The sequence below is a fragment of the Leucopleurus acutus genome (genome assembly GCF_964270905.1).
Source record: "Leucopleurus acutus genome assembly, chromosome: 17".
NCBI classification, from domain to species: domain Eukaryota; kingdom Metazoa; phylum Chordata; class Mammalia; order Artiodactyla; family Delphinidae; genus Leucopleurus; species Leucopleurus acutus.
The window spans coordinates 38,660,438-38,680,561 of NC_139159.1; the positions used below are offsets into that span (position 1 = coordinate 38,660,438).

The 20,124-nt window shown below is 36.0% G+C and overlaps 1 protein-coding gene and 1 pseudogene across 3 annotated transcripts in view; both read left to right on the plus strand.

The window, feature by feature from the left end:
• Nucleotides 1–12,659, plus strand: part of LRRC69 (leucine rich repeat containing 69) — a gene marked incomplete at both ends in the record, with an annotated part of 99,358 nt that extends 86,699 nt beyond the window's left edge. For both annotated transcript variants that reach the window (XM_082858691.1, XM_082858690.1), the window contains one exon: nt 12,549–12,659. In XM_082858691.1, the coding sequence (XP_082714817.1) occupies nt 12,549–12,659 (111 nt within the window). The remainder of the gene's footprint in view (nt 1–12,548) is intronic.
• Nucleotides 12,660–17,502: 4,843 nt separating this feature from the next.
• On the plus strand, nt 17,503–17,900 carry LOC309973882 (small ribosomal subunit protein uS10-like; annotated as a pseudogene). The gene has a single exon. The product of its transcript is annotated as a small ribosomal subunit protein uS10-like (transcript).
• Nucleotides 17,901–20,124: the final 2,224 nt, after the last annotated feature.

Below are 20,124 nucleotides of genomic sequence, written 5' to 3' on the forward strand. Positions count from 1 at the left end.
GTTTATGCCTAGGTATTTTATTCTATTTGATACGATGGTAAATGGGATTTTTTCCTTGAATTTTATTTCTGATATTTTGTTATTAGTGTATAGGAATTCAGGAGATTTCTGTGTATTAATTTTGTATCCTGCAACTTTACCGAATTCATTAATGAGCTCTAGTAGTTTTCTGGTAGCATCTTTAGGATTTTCTGTGTATAGTACCATGTCATCTGCAAATAGTGATGGTTTTACTTTTTGTTTGCCAATTTGGATTCCTTTTATTTCTTTTTCTTCTCTGATTGCCATGGCTAGATCTTCCAAAACTATGTCGAATAAAAGTGGTGAGAGTGGACATCCTTGTCTTGTTCTTGATCTTAGATGACATGCTTTCAGCTTTTCACTGTTGAGTATGATGTTAGCTGTGGGTTTGTCATATATGGACTTTATTATGTTCTCTCTATGCTCACTTTCTTGAGAGTATTTTTTTATCATAAATGGATGTTGAATTCTATCAAAAGCTTTTTTGGCATCTATTGAGATGATCAAATGTTTTTTATTCTTCAATTTGTTAATGTGATATATCACACTGACTGATTTGCAGATGTTGAAAAATCCTTGCATCCTGGGGCTAAATCCCATTTGATCATGGTGTAGGATCATTTTAATGTATTGTTGGATTCGGTTTGCTGGTATTTTGCTGAGTATTTTTGCATCGATTGCAGCACTATTAACAATAGCCAAGACATGGAAGCAACCTAAATATCCATCGACAGATGAATGGATAAAGAAGATGTGGTATGTTCATACAATGGAATATTACTCAGCCATAATAAAGAATGAAATAATGCCATTTGCAGCAACATGGATGGACCTAGAGATTATCATACTAAGTGAAGTAAGCCAGAGAAAGACAAATATCATGTGATATTGCTTATATGTGGGATCTAAAAAACAATTATACAAATGAACTTATATACAAAACAGAAACAGACCCACAGACACAGAAAACAAACTTATCATTTCCAAAGGGGATAGGCGGTGAGGGGAGTGATAAATCAGGAGTTCAGGATTAACATATGCACACTACTCTATATAAAATAGATAACCAACAAGGACCTACTATATAGCACAGGGACCTTTACTCAATATTTTGTAATAACCTATAAGGGAAAAGAATCTGAAAAGATGGACATTTATGTTTGTATAACTGAATCACTTTGCTGTATACCTGAAACTAACACAAAATTGTAAATCAACTACACTTCAATTAAAAAAAGAAAGAAACAGAGACCTGGGTGTGAATTCTTATTAACGGAATAAAATATTAAAATATTGAAGAAAGACTTGATCCCTCACATTGAAAAAGCACACTGAGTGCCAGGTAGAATAAGAATAAATCCATACCTAGACACATTTTGGTAAAAATGTACACTACCAAAGGGAAGCTATTTAGAGCAAAAGGTAAAATTTTAAGAAAATAGATCACCTACAAAGAAATGACAATGAACTGAAAGCAGATTCCAGAAAAAAGATAGCATAATATCTTCAGTGTAGAAAGAGAAAATAGTTCAAAATATAGAGTTATATTCCTAGATAAGTTGACAGGCAGAGTACATGAAAGTGTTGGAAAATTGGGGAGAAGAAAATTTTCTAAAGGAAAATTGCTGTGAAACAATCACTGATTCTAACCTTTAAAATAATCGAAAAAGTTAAACAAGTAACAGTAAGTATATGTAGTGAAAAAATGTGTCATGTAATTCCATGACAATGGAATTACAATTAGAATAAGTGTATAGTATGAATTTATAAATTATGCTAAATAAATGTAAGGATATTTAAAAATGGCTAACAATTGGATAAAAATTTAGGTTGGAATATATATTACTAGATGCTTGGCAATCAAAATATTATTTTAAATTATTTTTAATTAATTAACTTATTTTATTGAAGTATAGTTGATTTGCAATACTGTGTTAATTTCTTCTGTACAGTGAAGTGAGTCAGTTATATATATATATATATATATGTGTATATTTCTTTTTTATTTTTCATATTCTTTTCCATTATGGTTTATCAGAGGATATTTAATATAGTGCCCTATGCTATACAGTAGGATCTTGTTGTTTATCCATTCTATATATAATAGTTTGCATCTGCTAATCCCAAACTGCCAGTCTATCCTTCGCCCCCACCCCCCTTGGCAACAACAAGTCTGTTCTCCATGTCTGTGAGTCTGTTTCTGTGAAACATTATTTTAATGGAGTTGTTTAGTTCCCTGTTTCTAGAGTGAGAACATACAGAAAATACATAGAGATGATAATCAGATTAACCATGTTATTAAAAAGTTGCTTTTACATACATTTAGGATTTTATGCTATTTTTCTATTTAAGTAAAGGGAGAGTATACAAAGACTAGTTTGCCTAGAAGCCTCCCTTTCTGTTAAAAAAAAATCAGCTTTTTATTATCTTTTCAGGATGCTAAGCTTTAGAGTTTAGCATGAAGGAAGAACCCAATTTGATAAGGCCAACATCTAGTTACCCTGTTGTGCTTTACAGAATGTTCTGTCTCTGATGGGTTTGTTATCTGAGGGCACAGTTGAAGAAGGGAGACACGATGACAAATGGGACTTTGTTCTCGATATAAAAGGCTAGACACAACAAAATATCCAATTGTAATTGCTTCTATTCAGGTGAATGTGAAATTATGCCATGCTTATCTTATGAATTAGTGAGAAGAGGATTGGAAATAGTTGATGAAACATTTTACACAATCTCAAATATTAACTTTTACCATAATTCATTCAGATGCTTTTGTCTTTTTCAAATGTTATAGCCCTTGCCATTCAGTTAGTCCTTAGCAATTACAGAATTGTCAATAATTTCAATATAATTGATATTTAAGTATTAACTACTAATGATATAATGCTTCAAAACAGCAACAAAAATTAATCCTTTTTAGTTACTACCAACTTGGGTCATAATTGAACCAGTGACTTAGAGGTTACTAAATAGTCTCATAAAATTCTTTCCAAATACTTGAGTGATCCAGTGCCCAATATATGAATTTGATATTTTCATTTCACGTAGTTACTCTAGTTGAATGTAACATTTCCCTAGATTCCTTTAAAGTTGTAGAGTTTAGGGAGGGAACAGTATGGAACATGAACTCTCAGCCCTGTATTGAATGATGTAATGTAATTAAAACTTCATTCAAAAGAGATTAGGTTGAGTAGGTTTCACTATAAATGAGTGAAAAAGCTGATCTACTTTATGAAAATAAATGAAAAATTGCAGCCTTAATTCCTTTTTTATGACAAGCTGTCAGTAATGAAACATAAGATTACATTTAATAATTTTACTCACTACTTACAGAGCAAAATCTTACTTTGCAATAAAAAGTTATTACTGTTTATATACCACTGACATTCATTTATGAAACTGATCATTTCAACCAGTCAACTGTGAAAATAAATGTAGGTCTTAAAACATGCAATAGTTAGTTAATTTAATGTAAATTGAACACCTAGGGGATCAGAAGGCATCACATTTCTAATTCTAAACAATCTTGAAAATAATGTGTATTTATTGTTCAGAAAAATTGAGATGGCATGAATGATTCTTATCATTTTATTCAGAAAACAGCAAAACAATTAGAGTATAAATGATCTCGCACACTGTCTCTTGATTGCTTCTACTTCTATGGGAATTCACTGAATTCCCCTTTCCCTTTAGGGAGCTCTCCCTTTTGTTCTTAAACTGCTAGGTAGAGTTAACAGTTGTATTCAGTATATATGATTTTTTTTTCTGCTAAAGAATCTTAAGACGTATTCACTGCAGCGCATTTATCTGAAGCTGTGCATAACCAAAATGTTTGAACCTCCCACGTGAAATTCAGAGGACACTGATTATGCCAAGATGGTGATGAAGAGCAGGATCACTTTGTAGTAGAGTGAATGCTGCATAGCTGGATGGGTGGCTGGAACATGAGCAGGATTTTCTTTCTGGTTTCTGCCCTTACTACAGTCCAAACTACCCTAAGGGTGGAATTACCATATATAATGTATCATCTAAGTCAAGAGGTGTTTGAGAGTGAAGGTAGGCAACATTATTAATAATTGGAAAATCATCAGGAAGCCAGGACTGTCCTAGGCAATCCTGAATGTATGGCTACACTTCCTAAATGGAGCAGTTAACTTTAGAGGAGTGCTCATTGCTGGCGCTTATCACTGATGGAATAGAGGAGTTGTCATTCTGAATGTTCATCTTGTATTTTTAAATTACTTTCAGTCATTCCATAAATATTTGAGAACCTGTTTAAAGCAGGGAACTCTGGGTGCTAAGTACAATGCAAATAAATAGGGAACCTAGTTTGTCCCCATGGCTAAAATCCAAGAGTTTAAACTCTGTAAAGATGTAAAAGACACTAGTTATAAAAACAAAATGTAAAATGAGACCAATTGCTTTAGGGCTTCAAAGTGTGAGGTGAGATCGCTGTAGGTTGTCAGGCCTAGGAAGTGCCCAGGCAGGTGCTGGAACTTGTGCAGGGCCTTGACATAGATAGAATTCAGATACATGGAGAAGGAAGCTGAGAAAATATTTTAGGAGAAGAGAACAATTTGGAGAATGAGTCATGTTCATAAGGAAGTAAATCAATTAAGTTTGTTTTTGCCTGGGAGTGGGAGAAAGACAAAAAAAAAATTAGGGTCAAATTCTATGAACCTGTCAAAGGATAGAATAAAGAGTTTGAACTTGATCCTGTTTGGAAACGGAGTCCTCCTGAATGTGTGGGGACAAGTCAATGATACAAAAAAAAAGATGTACTTTAGAAGGAATCATTTGGCCGTACTGTGCTGGGTTAATTGTAGTTTGAAGAGAAGAGAAACTGAGGAACAGAGACCTGTTAGAGTGCTTGCCTAGTGGGGTATAAGGGGTAGCAGTAGAAATGCAAGGAAAGGAAGCACCATGAGGGAGGAAGGACGGCAGAACTTGGCGATTGATAGAATGTGGGAAACCTCAGAGGGTGTGAGGGAGAAAACCAGAAGATTCCACATGGAGCTGATTTGGGAGGCAGGAACTCAAGTTTCATTTTAGACTTGTTGAGTTTCAATTGATGGGTGGATAATTCAAGTGAATATGTTTAGCCATCAGTTGGAGATAGACCAGAACAGCAAAGCAATATGCTTCTTCTATGCTTTATTTGAAAATATGTGCACTTTCCAATAACTGTTCATTCTTGCAAACAGTTCTGCAAATTATTATTAAACTATAATCAAAACACTACATTGGTGAAAGAAGCTGGGAAGCATACTATGACTAAAAATAATCTAGAATTTAGTGAAATTATATTCTAGTCATGTCTCTGCCTCGAACTATGAGGTCTAAGGTAAGTCACCTTACTTGTCATTATATCTGGACCAGTTTCCTCATCTGGACAATGAAGTGATTAGACCAAAGTCTCTTCTAGCTCCAGAGTGCCTTGATTCCGTAATGGGAAGAGGGGCTCTCATAGTCATGCCTTTCTTGGTCCTGTTAATTTGGAACATGATGCTAGTATTAATTTGGAACATGATGCTAGTATTAGTTTTCTATTGCTGCTGTAACAAATTTCTATAATCTTGGAGTCTTAAAAACAAAATTTATTATCTTATAGTTTAGTAGGTCAGAAGTCCAATATGAGTCTTACTGAGCTAAAATCAAAGCTAAAATCAAAGGGCTGCATTCTTTTCTGGAGACTCCAGGGGAGAATCCCTTTTCTTACTCTTTCCAGCTTTTAGAGGCTACCCACATTCCTTGGCTCATGGTCTCCTTCCTGCATTATCAAAGCCAACATTGGCAGATCTAGTTCTTCTCAGACCCCATCCCTTGGACCTTCTCTTCTGCCTCCCTCTTCCATTTTTAATGATCCTTGTGATGAAATTGGGTCCAGCTGGATAATTCAGGATAACCCCCTGCTCTCAAGATACTTAAGTTATGTCAATCACACCTGCAAAGTGTGATTAACTTTTTCCATGTAAGGTAACATATGTAGTCACAGGACCTAGACATCTTTGGGGAGCCTTTATCCTGCCTACCATTATAACTTTTATTGAGAAAATAGGAAACCATCTATCTCTTCTTTACTAGTCCTTGTGCTTCATGTAATATTGAAACTTTATCCAAAGATTTACTTTATACTGTATGATATAAATGATATACTGTATGATATAAATATATATGTAGTTAATTTTTGATTTCTCAAAGTTTAAAATATGGTAGTGATTATCACTTAGGCTTATTTTAAAAACATCTCTCAATTCCACCATTCAACAAATATAAAACTTAGTAAACATGCATATTCAAACTTAAAGCACAAGACTACTTTTCCATAAAATAGCAAGAAGATTATAATCATATGTTTATTTGTTTCAGGAAATAATGCATTTCACTGTAAAGAGTAAAGAATGAAAATTAGACTTTATATAGCATTTCACATTTTAAAGCTTTGGGTAAAAAGATATAAAAGTATGTCTAATCATAGACCAACTCCTTTGCCTCTTCTCTGACTTTCGCTTGACAGAAAGGATCTTTTAGTGTTTCAGTTTCTAACTGTAAACAATGACCAAAGCAGTAATTATCTTTGACAGAGTTGTGAGGTTTTGTTAATTGAGGTTTGTGAAGACATGTCTACTATAAGAATGTGTGTTGTAATTCCTTTGTAAAAGCTTATTTCAAATGGACATATTTTATACTGGTAGAAATATATGTCATACTGGAGATGATGCCACAAATGAAAATAGAAACTTAAATGGGTATCAAGAGATAAGGTATTAGAGATGTGCTTTTCTCATATAACATTATTGAGTTCGATGACTCTAGATGGAAAACTATGTTACCAAGGAATTATGATGAGTCCATTTTTCTCAGTAAAATTTCCAGGAAACAATTACTAGCCATGAGAGATATTATATCAGAAATAGTAATTATTAAGTTAGAGAATAATCACATGCAAAGTTTCCTATTCAATACAAAGCTGATAATGGCCTTTGGTAAAATATGTTCCCAGCCAACATCATTCTCCATGGTGAAAAACGGTAACCATCTCCTCTAAGATCAGGAGCAAGACAAGGTTGCCCACTCTCACCACTATTATTCAACATAGCTTTGGAAGTTTTAGTTATGGCAATAAGAGAAGAAAAAGAAATAAAAGGAATCCAAATCAGAAAAAAAGAAGTAAAACTGTCACTGTTTGCAGATGACATGATACTATATGCAGAGATTCCTAAAGATGCTATCATAAACTACTAGGACTGATCAATGAATTTGATAAAGAAGCAGAATACAAAATCACTGCAGAGAAATCTCATGCATTCCTATGCACTAATGACGAAAAATATGAAAGAGAAATTAAGGAAACACTCCCATTTACCATTGCAACAAAAAGAATAAAATATCTGGGAATAAACCTACCTAAGGAGGCAAAAGACCTGTGTGCAGAAAACTATAAGACACTGATGAAAGAAATTAAAGATTACACAAACAGATGGAGAGATATACCATGTTCTTGGATTGGAAGAATCGACATTGTGAAAATGACTACACTACCCAAAGCATTCTACAGATTTAGTGCAATCCCTATCAAACTACCAATGGCATTTCTCATAGAACTAGATCAAAAAATTTCACAATTTTTATGGAAACACAAAAGACCCTGAGGACTTCCCTGGTGGCACAGTGGTTGAGAATCTGCCTGCTAATACAGGGGACACAGGTTTGAGCCCTGGTCTGGGAGGATCCCACATGCCACACAGCAACTAGGCCCGTGAGATACAACTACTGAGCCTGCGCGTCTGGAGCCTGTGCTCCACAACAAGAAAGGCCGCAATAGTGAGAGGCCCGTGCACCATGATGAAGAGTGGCCCCCTCTTGCCACAACTAGAGAAATCCCTCGCACAGAAATGTAGACCCAGCACAGCATAAATAAATAAATAAATATATTCCTACTCCCAACATCTTCTTAAAAAAAAATGACCCTGAATAGCCAAAGCAATCTTGAGAAAGAAAAACAAAGCTGGAGGAACAGGCTCATGAACTTAAGACTATACTGCAAAGCTACAGTAATCAAGACAGTATGGTATTGACACAAAAACAGAAATATAGATCAATGGAACAGGATAGAAAGCCCAGAGATAACCCACACACATATGGTCACCTTATCTTTGATAAAGGAAACAAGAATATTCAATGGAGAGAAGACATCCTCTTCAATAAGTGATGCTGGGAAAACTGGACTGCTACATGTGAAAGAATGAAATTAGAACATTCCCTAACACCATACACAAAAATAAACTCAAAATGGATTAAAGACCTAAATGTAAGGCCAGACACTACAAAACTCATAGAGGAAAACATAGGCAGAACACTCTATGACATAAATCACAGCAGGAACCTTTTTGACCCACCTCGTAGAGAAATGGAAATAAAAACAAAAATAAATAAATGGGACCTAATGAAACTTAAAAACTTTTGCACAGCAAAGGAAACCTTAAACAAGACGAAAAGACAACCCTCAGAATGGGAGAAAATATTTGCAAATGAAGCAACTGACAAAGGATTGATCTCTAAAATTTACAAGCAGCCCATGTAGCTCAATATCAGAAAAACAAACAACCCAATCCAAAAATGGGCAGAAGACCTAAATAGACATTTCTCCAAAGAAGATATACAGATTGCCAACAAACACATGAAAGGATGCTCAGCATCACTAATCGTTAGAGAAATGCAAATCAAAAGTACAGTGAGGTATCATCTCACACCTGTCAGAATGGCCATCATGAAAAAACTCTACAAACAATAAATGCTGTAGAGGGTGTGGAGAAAAGGGAACCCTCTTGCACTGTTGGTGAGAATGTAAATTGATAAAGCCACTAAGGCAAACAGTATGAAGGTTCCTTAAAAAACTAAAAATAGAACTACTATATGACCCAGCACTCCCACTACTTGACATATACCCTGAGAAAACCATAATTCAAAGAGTCATGTACCACAATGTTCATTGCAGCACTATTTACAATCGCCAGGATATGGAAGCAACCTAAGTGTCTATCGACAGATGAATGGATAAAGAAATTGAGCACATATATACAATGGAGTAATACTCAGCCATAAAAAGAAACGAAATTGAGTTATTTGTAGTGAGGTGGATGGACCTAGAGTCTGTCCTACAGAGTGAAGTAAGTCAGAAAGAGAAAAACAATTACCGTATGCTAACACATATATATGGAATCTTAAAAAAAAATGGTTCTGAAGAACTAGTGACAGGACAAAAATAAAGACACAGTTGTAGAGAATGGACTTGAGGACACAGAGAAGGGGAAGGGTAAGCTGGGACGAAGTGAGAGAGTAGCATTGACATATATACACTACCAAATGTAAAATAGATAGCTGGTGGGAAGCAACCACATAGCACAGGGAATTCAGCTCGGTACTTTGTGACCACCTAGAGGGGTGGGATAGGGAAGGTGGGAGGGAGATGCAAGAGGGAGGAGATATGGGGATATATGTATACATGTAGCTGATTCATTTGTTCTACAGCAGAAACGCAACATTGTAAAGCAATTATACTCCAATAAAGATGTTTCAAAAAATATTAATGTAACTGGTGAATGACTGCTTGAAGCAGTCAAAATGTTTGAACCTATACAAAGATTACCATGAATGTGACAACTATAAATACAGATTGGTACCACAAATTTAAAAAAAGTTTAATAAAACATTGTATTCTAATTAACTAAACAATAATACCCTCAAGTAGGAGAATGAGGGACACAGACATTTTGTGTTTCTGCTTGCAACAAGAGCCAAAGGAAACTGCCCATACAATTTCTTAATGACCCAAGGGAAAATAGCTAAAACCACAGTGGAAATAGAAAATGCCTTTAGTAATTTCTATTATAAACTTTTCACCTCATGGAGAAACTGGACAAAGCAAATCTGATAGCTGTATGGCCACGTTTAATTCCTTGGTATATGTTTGTCTTTTACCTCCTCTGTCCTAGTTTCTTAAACAGAAGTTGAGTGAAGTTCATGTAGCATGGTTTATTTTAATAGCCCTTTAGTTCTAGATGAGATGGGTTACAGTAGTGGACAAGAATAGCTTGTTGGATGAGAGGGTTATCTACTATGTATACGGAAAAGGAAAAGGCCACATTTAGGTTTTGGCTTTTGTCACTAGTTCTTCAAGCACAATTTTAACATTAAGCCATTATAATCTAATTAATCAATATGATCTCATATAAAGTAGATCTGAAATATTATACATAATGTGTCTATCATTGAACAACTACTTAGGAATTCTTTTTGTCCCTGGACTAATATGTTTATTGTTGATATCCCATGACTCAACATTTTATGATCCATTTATTGTTTATACTGTATTTTTTCCCCAGTTACCAAAGCACATTCTTGAATTACTGCTCTCATAGTTCACCTTTTCTAAATGTCCTTTCGTACCTTTTCCAGGTAGCCACATCCTGGACATCCCTCAACATCTAGTTCACCATTTTGTTATATTGTAAAGTCTTGCTTAATATGCAGCTTGTGGTGGTGTCTCCTTTCTCTGTACTCATATAGAACATATCATTGTATTGAGCCTTATGTTTCTAGTTATTTTTTTGTTTGTTTTGTTTGTTTGTTTTTTGTGGTATGTGGGCCTCTCACTGTTGTAGCCTCTCCTGTTGAGGAGCACAGGCTCCGGACGTGCAGGCCCAGCGGCCATGGCTCACGGGCCCAGCCACTCCGTGGCATGTGGGATCTTCCTGGACTGGGGCACGAACCCGTGTCCCCTGCATCGGCAGGCGGACTCTCAACCACTGTGCTACCAAGGAAGCCCTCTAGTTATTTTTTGTGTTTATGTCTTATCTTTCCAACTAGATGCTGAAAGATTCTAAGAGGCAGGAATTGTTTGTTATATATCTTTGTATCTTTGCCACTTTGTCTAACAGGGTGCAGGTTTTTGGTTGCTTGTAATTTTTCAGAACTCTTGGTTGCAAGTTAAAGAAATGGAACACTAATTCAAGTAATGAAGAAGGTCCAGGGATGGGTCTGGCTAAATATTTAGTCATGCTGGATCAGGTATCCAAATTTTTCATCAAGAATTTGTCCTCCTGCTTTCCTTTGTCTTGGCTTTGCTCTCAGGTGAGAGCTCCCTAAAGTATGCCTTCTAGTAGTAGAGGAAGAGCTTCCTTCTCTCAGTAGATTCAGGGAAAGCTTTGGGGCTGATGATTATTGGTTTGGGGTCATGTGCTCGGCCTGAGTTACATGGTTATGTCTTGAGACGGGGGGTGGGATCAGTTGCCCTCTCTCTTTCATGACATTTGCACTGAAATTGGAGAATGGGTAGTTCCTTAAAGGAAAAGGTGGGCTTTTGTGCTGACAGATGGGAAATGGATGCTGACAGGCAAAAACAAGATGCCCATTGGGAATTTCAGTAAATGTTTCCTGGTTGATCACATAAACTTCTAGGAAAGAAGTCAGATTTGTAGAGATTCCATTTTTTCACCTTCATCCAAAATACTTGTTAGAATAGTGCCGTGTATTCTCTGAGCCCTTCCTAGTCACTTTTGGAGGTGGGTGTAAATGTGATATGATGTATGACTTTGGCTCCCCATTGATTTATCACCAGAGCTGAAAGGTTATTACTCTCTCAAGGATGGATTAATAACTATGCTTAGGTGCTTGAACCTTTGAATAGGCCCTCAAAGTTCTTTTATGGAAGAGTGAACAGAACAATAATGAAATCTCTCACTGTGGATTGTGATGATGATAGCCCAGTGGGTTATGATAAAACTAAGTAGCATTATCAACAAATTAAACTGTGACTCTGTTTTGGATTCTCTCTCTGAGAGCTATGTTGTTTATAAACAACTTCAAAAGTTGTTTATAAAACATATAAATAGTAAGCTTTGAGGTTGCCATTATTTCAAAATGGTGGTCAGGACATGTATACTAAGTTGGCTGACAGGGTTTTTGACTGTCTTTTTTTTGTACATTGAGAAGTTAAGATCAGAGATATTTTAAGTACAAAAACTTAAGTCATATATTGGTCAACTTGCCTGAAACCCAGCCAGTGAAGATCTTAATGAACATTGCAGACAATGAACAGAGTATTAGCAAGATTAATTTCCATGAGAAATGGATGCTAGACAGGTAAAACTGAGATGTCTACTGAGTGTTCAATTAGTCTCTGCTGATTGATCAACTTAACATCCCTGTAGATCAGAATCAGGTTTGTGTGGATTCTGTATATTTTTTCACCTTCATCCCAAACACTTTACAGCTAGGCAATGTAATAATATCTTTGGATGAAAGCATAGATAATCTTTTATCATTGAATTTTGTTTAGTGTTGGTATGCCCTTCTTAGCTAGTTAAGTTTATTTGTGTGTGGGAAAAGAGCAAATCAAGCATAAATACTTTAGTGTGTTCTTTAGAAACCAATGTTCTGAAATCTCTGAGATAGTTAATATTTATTTTATTCAAAAATATTTATTGAGTACTGCCTTAATTTTATTTTTAATCTTTACTTTTTAGAACTGGAAAATAAGCAGAAATCTACAGCTGGTACCACTTCAAATATTAATTTGTTCTTACAAATGTTTTAATCAACGTGACCCTAATGTCTTTGGAATTGCTCAAGTGTAGAGCAGGTAAGAAGCTCATTTAGAGCCTCACATGACTTGCCGCATCAGCTCTGCACAGTCAGATTATGCCCTACTTAGGATACCATGCTCTTCTCTTTGTCAGTACCTTGAGTAAAGGAAGAAAAATAATTTAATTGTGAAGGTCCCAATTTAAGCATTACAGTCTACCTTTAGATTGTTTAGACTCTAAGTGTGCTGTTTCTTCTTTGACTTAAAAACAAAATAAAAAAGGAAAAATAAAGATCAATGTGGAAAATGAGTATTATTTTCTTGTGTCATTTTATGAATACCACCCTCCATTTCTAAATAGTATTAAGGACTTTGATGGGGACAAGTGTTTATTTTATGCATGTTTTGCAAATGAAAAGGAATCACTTTTTAGTGCTAGATAGTTCAACTATATTTGTATGATTTCATTTGAGTTCTTATTTTCTAAGTGTCACTAACATCTTTTTTTTCTTTCTTTTATTAAGGTAACAGTTTGTACATTAAGTTTCATGTATACAACATTATATTTCAGCTTCTGTATACACTGCTGTGTGCTCACCACCAAAAGTTTAGTTTCCATCCATTGCCATACAGTTAACCCACTTTACCCATTTCACCCTCTTCCACCCCACTTCCCTTCTGGTAATCACTAATATGTTCTCTGTATCTGTGTGTTTGTTTTTGTTTTGCTTGTTTTATTTTATTATTGCTTGTTTTATATTCCACATGTGAGTGAAATCATATGGTATTTGTCTTTCTCTGACTTATTTCACTTAGCATAATATGCTCAAGATCTATCATTGTTGTAGCAAATGGAAAGATTGCATCTTATATTTTATGACTGAGTAGTATATATATATATATATATATATATATATATATATATATATATATGCTATTGTAAATAATTCTGCAGTGAGCATAGGGGGCATATATCTTTTCAAACCAGTGTTTTTATATTCTTCAGATGAATACCCAGAAGTAGCAGAGCTGGATCATGTAATAGTTCTATTTGTAATTTTTTAAAAAAAATTTATTGGGGTATAATTGATTTACAATGTTCTGTTAGTTTCAGGTATACAGAAAAGTGAATCTGTTATACATAGACATATATCCACTCTTTTTTAGATTCTTTTCCCCATAAGCCATTACAGAGTACTGAGTAGAGTTCCCTGTGCTATACAGCAGGTCCTTATTAGTTATCTACTGTATATATATGCCATTTGCAGCAACATGGATGGACCTAGAGATTCTCATACTGAGTGAAGTAAGTCAGACAGCGAAAGACGAATATCATATGATATTACTTATATGTGGAATCTCAAAAAAGGCTACAAATGAACTTATCTACAAAACCAAAGTAGAGTTACAGATGTAGAAAATAAACTTATGGTTACTGGGGAGTAGGAGGCATGGGGAGGGATAAATTGGAAGATTGGGTGTGACACATACATATTTTTAATTTGTTGAGGAACCTCCATACTGTTTTCCATAGCAGCTGCACCAATTTACATTCCCACCAACGGTGCATGGAGGTTCCCTTTTGCCCACACCCTTGCCAACACTTGTTTCTTGCCTTTTTGATAATATCTATTCTAATGGGTGGGAGGTGGTATCTCATTGTGGTTTTGATTTTCATTTCCCTAATAATTAGTGACCTTGAACATCTTTTCATGTGCCTGTTGGTCATCTGTACGTCTTCTTCGGACAAATGTCTATTCAGATCCTCTGTCCATTTTTAAATCAGAGTTTTTGTTGTTTTATGAGTTCTTTATATATTTTGGATATTAATGCCTTATTTGATATATGATTTGCAAATATCTTCTCCCATTTGGAGGTTGTCTTTTCATTGTGTTGATGGTTTCCTTTGCTGTGCAAAAGTTTTGAGTGTGATGTAGTCCTTTTTATTTTTGCTTTTTTTTCCTTTGCCTGATGAGACATATCCAGAAAGATGTTGCTAAGACCAGTGTCAAAGAGTGTGCTGCCTATGTTTTCTTCTAGGAGTTTTATGGTTTCAGGTTTCACATTCAAGTCTTGATGTTTATTTTTGTGTATGATGTAAGATAGTGGTCTAGTTTCATTTTTTGTATATGGCTGTCCAATTTTCCTAACACCATTTATTGAAAAACTATCCTTTCTCCATTGTATGTTCTTTGCTCCTTTGTTGTAAATTAACTGTCCATTTATGTGTGAGTTTATTTCTGAACTCTCAATTCTGTTCCACTGATCTGTGTGTATGTTTTTCTGTCAATACCATGAGGTTTTAATTATTTTTGCTTTGTAGTGTAATATGAAATCAGGAGTGTCATACCACCACTTCTTTTTCCTAAGAGACACTAACGTCTTATTGACTAAGATAAAACCTTCATTCCACTTAAAAATCAGTAGAAGCTGAAAACCCAGGCTTGGTTACTCCTAACATCACTTTGTTCTTGCTTTTAAAGCTTTAAATTTTTTTTTTCCACAAGAGAAACTGACAGAAACCAGGGAAGTAGTGCTGGGGTGAGAATTTGACTCCTTTTCTCTGAAGGACAACAGGAAAGTAGGGGAAAAATTCTTATGAAAATATATATACAGTTTGCATAGACCAGTAGTTTTTGGAAGTGTGGTTCTGTCCAGCATCATCCACATCACTTGAGAACTTGTTAGAAGTGCAAATTATTTGTCCCCACCCCAGACCACTGAATCAGAAACTGGGGGAGTATGGCCCAACAGTCTGTGGTTGAACAGCTCCTCCAGGTGATTTTGATGCACACTCTTATTTGAGAACCCCAGGGACAGATTAAGATAAGTTTGCTGTGGGTTCAGAAAAGCAAGAAATTTAATTATAATTTATATTTAAACCCCACTAGAAATATGTTTCTTCATGTAACTATTTGGTGGTTCTTCTTGTGGAAAGCTGAGTGATTTCTCATCTTACATGTATTTTATTACCATGTTACCTTCCTAACTAGGCCCTTTATTAGTTCACTTCAGGACATACTCCTTCATGCATCAGGGTGGCCTCTTGCATACCTGGGAAGCTAAATCAATGGAGCACAGCTGAGAGGCTATCAATTCCAAAGAAAGCAAGGGTCAGTCCCCACTGAGACAGAGTCGGGACCTCGAGGTAAATTTCTAAAGGCTCCATTAACCAAGAATGCGTTTTAAACAAAAATAAAAAACAAGGTACAAATGAAAGTCATAGGAGCTCACTTAAAAATGAGTTACAGGAATAAACTGTATGTTTATTGAGGGAAAACTACTGAGAAAATTGATTTTGATTAGGGAAATATTTTTATACAACCTATGTTGTTGAAAAGAGTGTTTTGTTTACCATTTTAATCTCATGACTTCAGCTGCAATTTATGTGCTGTCTTCGTTCTGGGGAGAAAACTGTATTCATTTATCTATGTACTTATTTATTCAACAAATATTTTAGGTACTCTTGAAGCTCAGGGGAGATGAAGAGACTCTTGACTCTCTGCCTCCACATTTTCACCCCATCCTCTTCATATCTCAAGGCACTGAGACTTAATTTCTGCCCTATTCCAAAACTGGTCTTTCAGAGGTCATCAGTGACTTCCTACCAATCCAGCTGCTCCTTATCTGGCTGTTCTTCTCTGTAGGTTTGGGCTCGATTGACCATCTTCTGCCTCTTGGAGCTGTATGCCTTAGGATCGTTCTTTATTTCTCTGATGGCCTTTTCCCCATACCTTTAACTGAATTCTCTTCTATACCTTCATTCAAAAACAAGGGTTCTATGAGATTTCTCTACTTAGTCCCATTTTATTCTCTCTTAGCACTTTTTCTTTACCTGAAGGAACTCACCTACTCTTATCAGTTTCATTTAGCTTCATTTATCACACCTAGGTGGGTAGCTGCTAAATCTCTTTCTTCATTTTTAACCCATGTTTCCAAGCTCTTCAATTTCAACATATCCAAAATAGAGTTGATTCTCTTCTTCACAAATTATTTATTCATGTATTAGGCAAATATTTATTGAGGGGTTACTGTCTACCAGGCACTGTTTTCTGTTCTAAAGATATAGCAATGAACAAAACTGACAGGGTCTCTGATTTCAGAAAGCTTATGTTCTGATGGGGTGGGGGAGGCAAACCATAAAACCAGGAAAATAATATGGTGATATGTACTTTGAAGAGAAGTAAAATAAGATTCGAGAGATAGAGAAATTATGAGAATACTTTTTATACAGGGTAGTCTGTGTCTGATAAAGTAATATTTGATAAATAATCAGAAACAAGTGAGGGAATGAGTCCTGTGGGTATAATGAATAGGAATCAATTGAGTGTTTGAAAGGCATAAAGTTCAGGATGATGCTGGAAAGCATCAAATAACTGAATCTGTGCTAAAGAGAAAGCATGACTCTGAGGTCAAGAGACTTAGTGTTGCTGGATGCATGGTCATGCATCAAGTGTCACCATGAGAACTAGACTGGGGAGGATGCATCTGCTTCTGCCCTGTGGGACAACCCTGTGTTCTGAATCATTATTTAATTAAATCAGAAATTAATCTTACTCCGCACAAATGTGGGTGTCTGTATGCATGTGAGTTTGTGGTCTCTTCTTGCCAATCTATAATCCTTCCGAAATGTTAGAATCTGAAACACTGCAAAGTATTTTTATTTTCTAACAATTACAACCAACCTTTATTTATTCAAGTAAAGTTGAAGCAATTGGAGCATTAACTTTTCGTGAATTTTTTGGATTTAATATTTTTCATTTTTTCTCTTCTGTGGGTACTCTCTGGAATTTTTTTGGTTCACTCACATTTGCCTCATAAAGACACAGGAGAGCTCTTGGAGGAAGATGTGGTCGCTGCTGCAGCAGAGCCTCAGGCCACCCACTCATGCTCCTGACTCACCGCTCTTTGCCCTCGCTGAGGAACAAGTTGGTCAGGAAACCATGCCGCAGCCATGGCTTTACCGATACCGGACTGCCGTGGAGCCAGAGGTGGCGATTCACCGGATTAGAATCACCCTCACCAACCGCAACGTTGAAGTCTTTGGAGAAGGTATGTGCTGAACTGATCAGAGACGCTAAGGAGAAGAATCGTTCGGATGCCTACCAAGACTCTGAGAATAACTACAAGGAAAACTACTTGTGGTGAAGGTTCTAAGACTTGAGATCGTTTCCAGTTGAGGATCCACGAGTGACTCATTGACCTGCACAGTCCTTCTGAGATTTTCAAGCAGATCACGTCCATCAGTATTGAGCCAGGAGTTGAGGTTGAAGTCACCACTGCAGATGCTTAAATCAACATTTTAAATAAATTGATAATCAGTTGTTAAAAAAAAAGTAAAAAAGAGAAACTCAAGTCTCTTTTACTGTTATACATTGTTATCATCTGTGTTGTGAGGAAGTAGTTTCAAAGAGAAAAAAAATTTAGGATTAGTAATAATTCAAAAATAATTTCTGATTATTAACATTTCTGTGTTTCCTTTGTTTACATAATCCAAGATAGATTTTCTCTATGTAATTACCGAAGAGCTCTAACAAGTTTTCAGAATGATGTTAGTTGAATCCAGTGGGTAAAGAATCAGTAGATCTTGCGACTTACCTGGTGGCACAGTGGTTAAGAATCCACCTGCCAGTGCAGGGCACATGGATTTGATCCCTGGTCCAGGAAGATCCCACATGCCATGGAGCAACTAAGCCTCTGCGCCACAACTACTGAGCCTGCAATCTAGAGCTGGGGAGCCTAGAGTCCATGCTCCACAGCAAGAGATGCCACTGCAATGAGAAGCATATGCACCAAAATGAAGAGTGGCGCCCGCTCACCACAACTAGAGAAAGCCCATGCAGCAATGAAGACCTAACGCAGCCAAAATTAAATAAATTAATTAATTAATTTAAAAAAATCAATAGATCTAGCTAAAGCACTAATAATTGTTTTTCTATAATCAAAGCAATAAGCCATTAAGGATATTTGCTCTTTTTGAAATTTATGTTGAAAAACATTGTTTTCTTTTATACTATCATATTTGTTAATGGAGATTACTGAGAAAGTTTTAAATGAAGGTAGATTTAATTTTTTTGCTGAATAAGGCTTCTAAAATCTCTAAAATAAACACTTGGGACCTTCATTGGCATTTTTTCATAAAATAGCTCTTTGCATGATCCTTGTTGTGTAGGTTATTTTCTAGACTGCTGCTGTGAGATAATAAATGGCTGGAAGTCTCCTGCACTTGCTAAAGAATTGTTATTCTTCTTGGCACAGAGAAAGTCCTTGTACAGATTTTCTGCACACTTGCTGCTGGAACTTTGGAAGCCTTCTGTAGGCCACAGGGCTCCATACCTCATGAAGGTTATTGAAGCTATTGGAGTTCAAGAGGGCCCTTGAGACCTAGACCAGACCTGGCACACCAGGATTAACGAGGAGACGTTTAAATAATTCTCATCCCACTCAGTGGGTGTCCTGAGGGTCCAGAGAAGTCCCCTATGGTGGAAGGGAGTCCAGGACATGTGCCCTGTTTCTAGGTACAGCATTGGAGTGAGTGAAGATGGCAACACTATAAGTAAACATGGGGGTTGGTGGTGGATCAGTGAGCTACAAAAGCTAAAAGAGCAAAGCTGCTTCAGAAAGCAGGATTTTAGATTCTGTGTCTTTATTCATGCCTTGCCACTAGGTTCAACAGTACCATTTTTTTAGATTACATATATATGTGTTAGCATACAGTATTTGTTTTTCTCTTTCTGACACTTCACTCTGTATGCCAGTCTCTAGACCCATCCACCTCACTACAAATAACTCAATTTCATTCCTTTTTATGGCTGAGTAATATTATATTGTATAAATGTGCCACATCTTCTTTATCCATTCATCTGTCGATGGACATTTAGGTGCTTCCATGTCCTGGCTATTTTAAATAGTGCTACAATGAACATTGTGGTACATGTATATTTTTTGAATTATGGTATCTCAGGGTATATGCTCAGTAGTGGGATTGCTGGGTCATATGGTAGTTCTAATTTTAGTTTTTTAAGGAACCTCCATACTGTTCTCCATAGTGGCTGTATCAATTTACATTCCCACCAACAGTGCAAGAGGGTTCGATTTTCTCCACACTCTCATCATTTTTTGATGATAGCCATTCTGACCGGTGTGAGGTGATACCTCATTGTGGTTTTGATTTGTGTTTCTCTAATGATTAGTGATGCCAAGCATCTTTTCATGTGTTTGCTGGCAATCTGTATCTTCTTTAGAGAAATGTCTATTTAGGTCTTCTGCCAATTTTTGGATTGGGTTATTTGTTTTTTTTGATATTGAGCTGCATGAGCTGTTTGTATATTTGAACATTAATCATTTGTCCATTGATTCCTTTGCAAATATTTTCTCTCATTCTGAGGGTTGTCTTTTCATCTTGTTTATGGTTTCCTAAGCTGCACAAAAGATTTTAAGTTTCATTAAGTCCCATTTGTTTACATTTTTTAAAATTTCCATTACTCTTAGGAAGTGGGTCAGAAAGGATCTTGCTG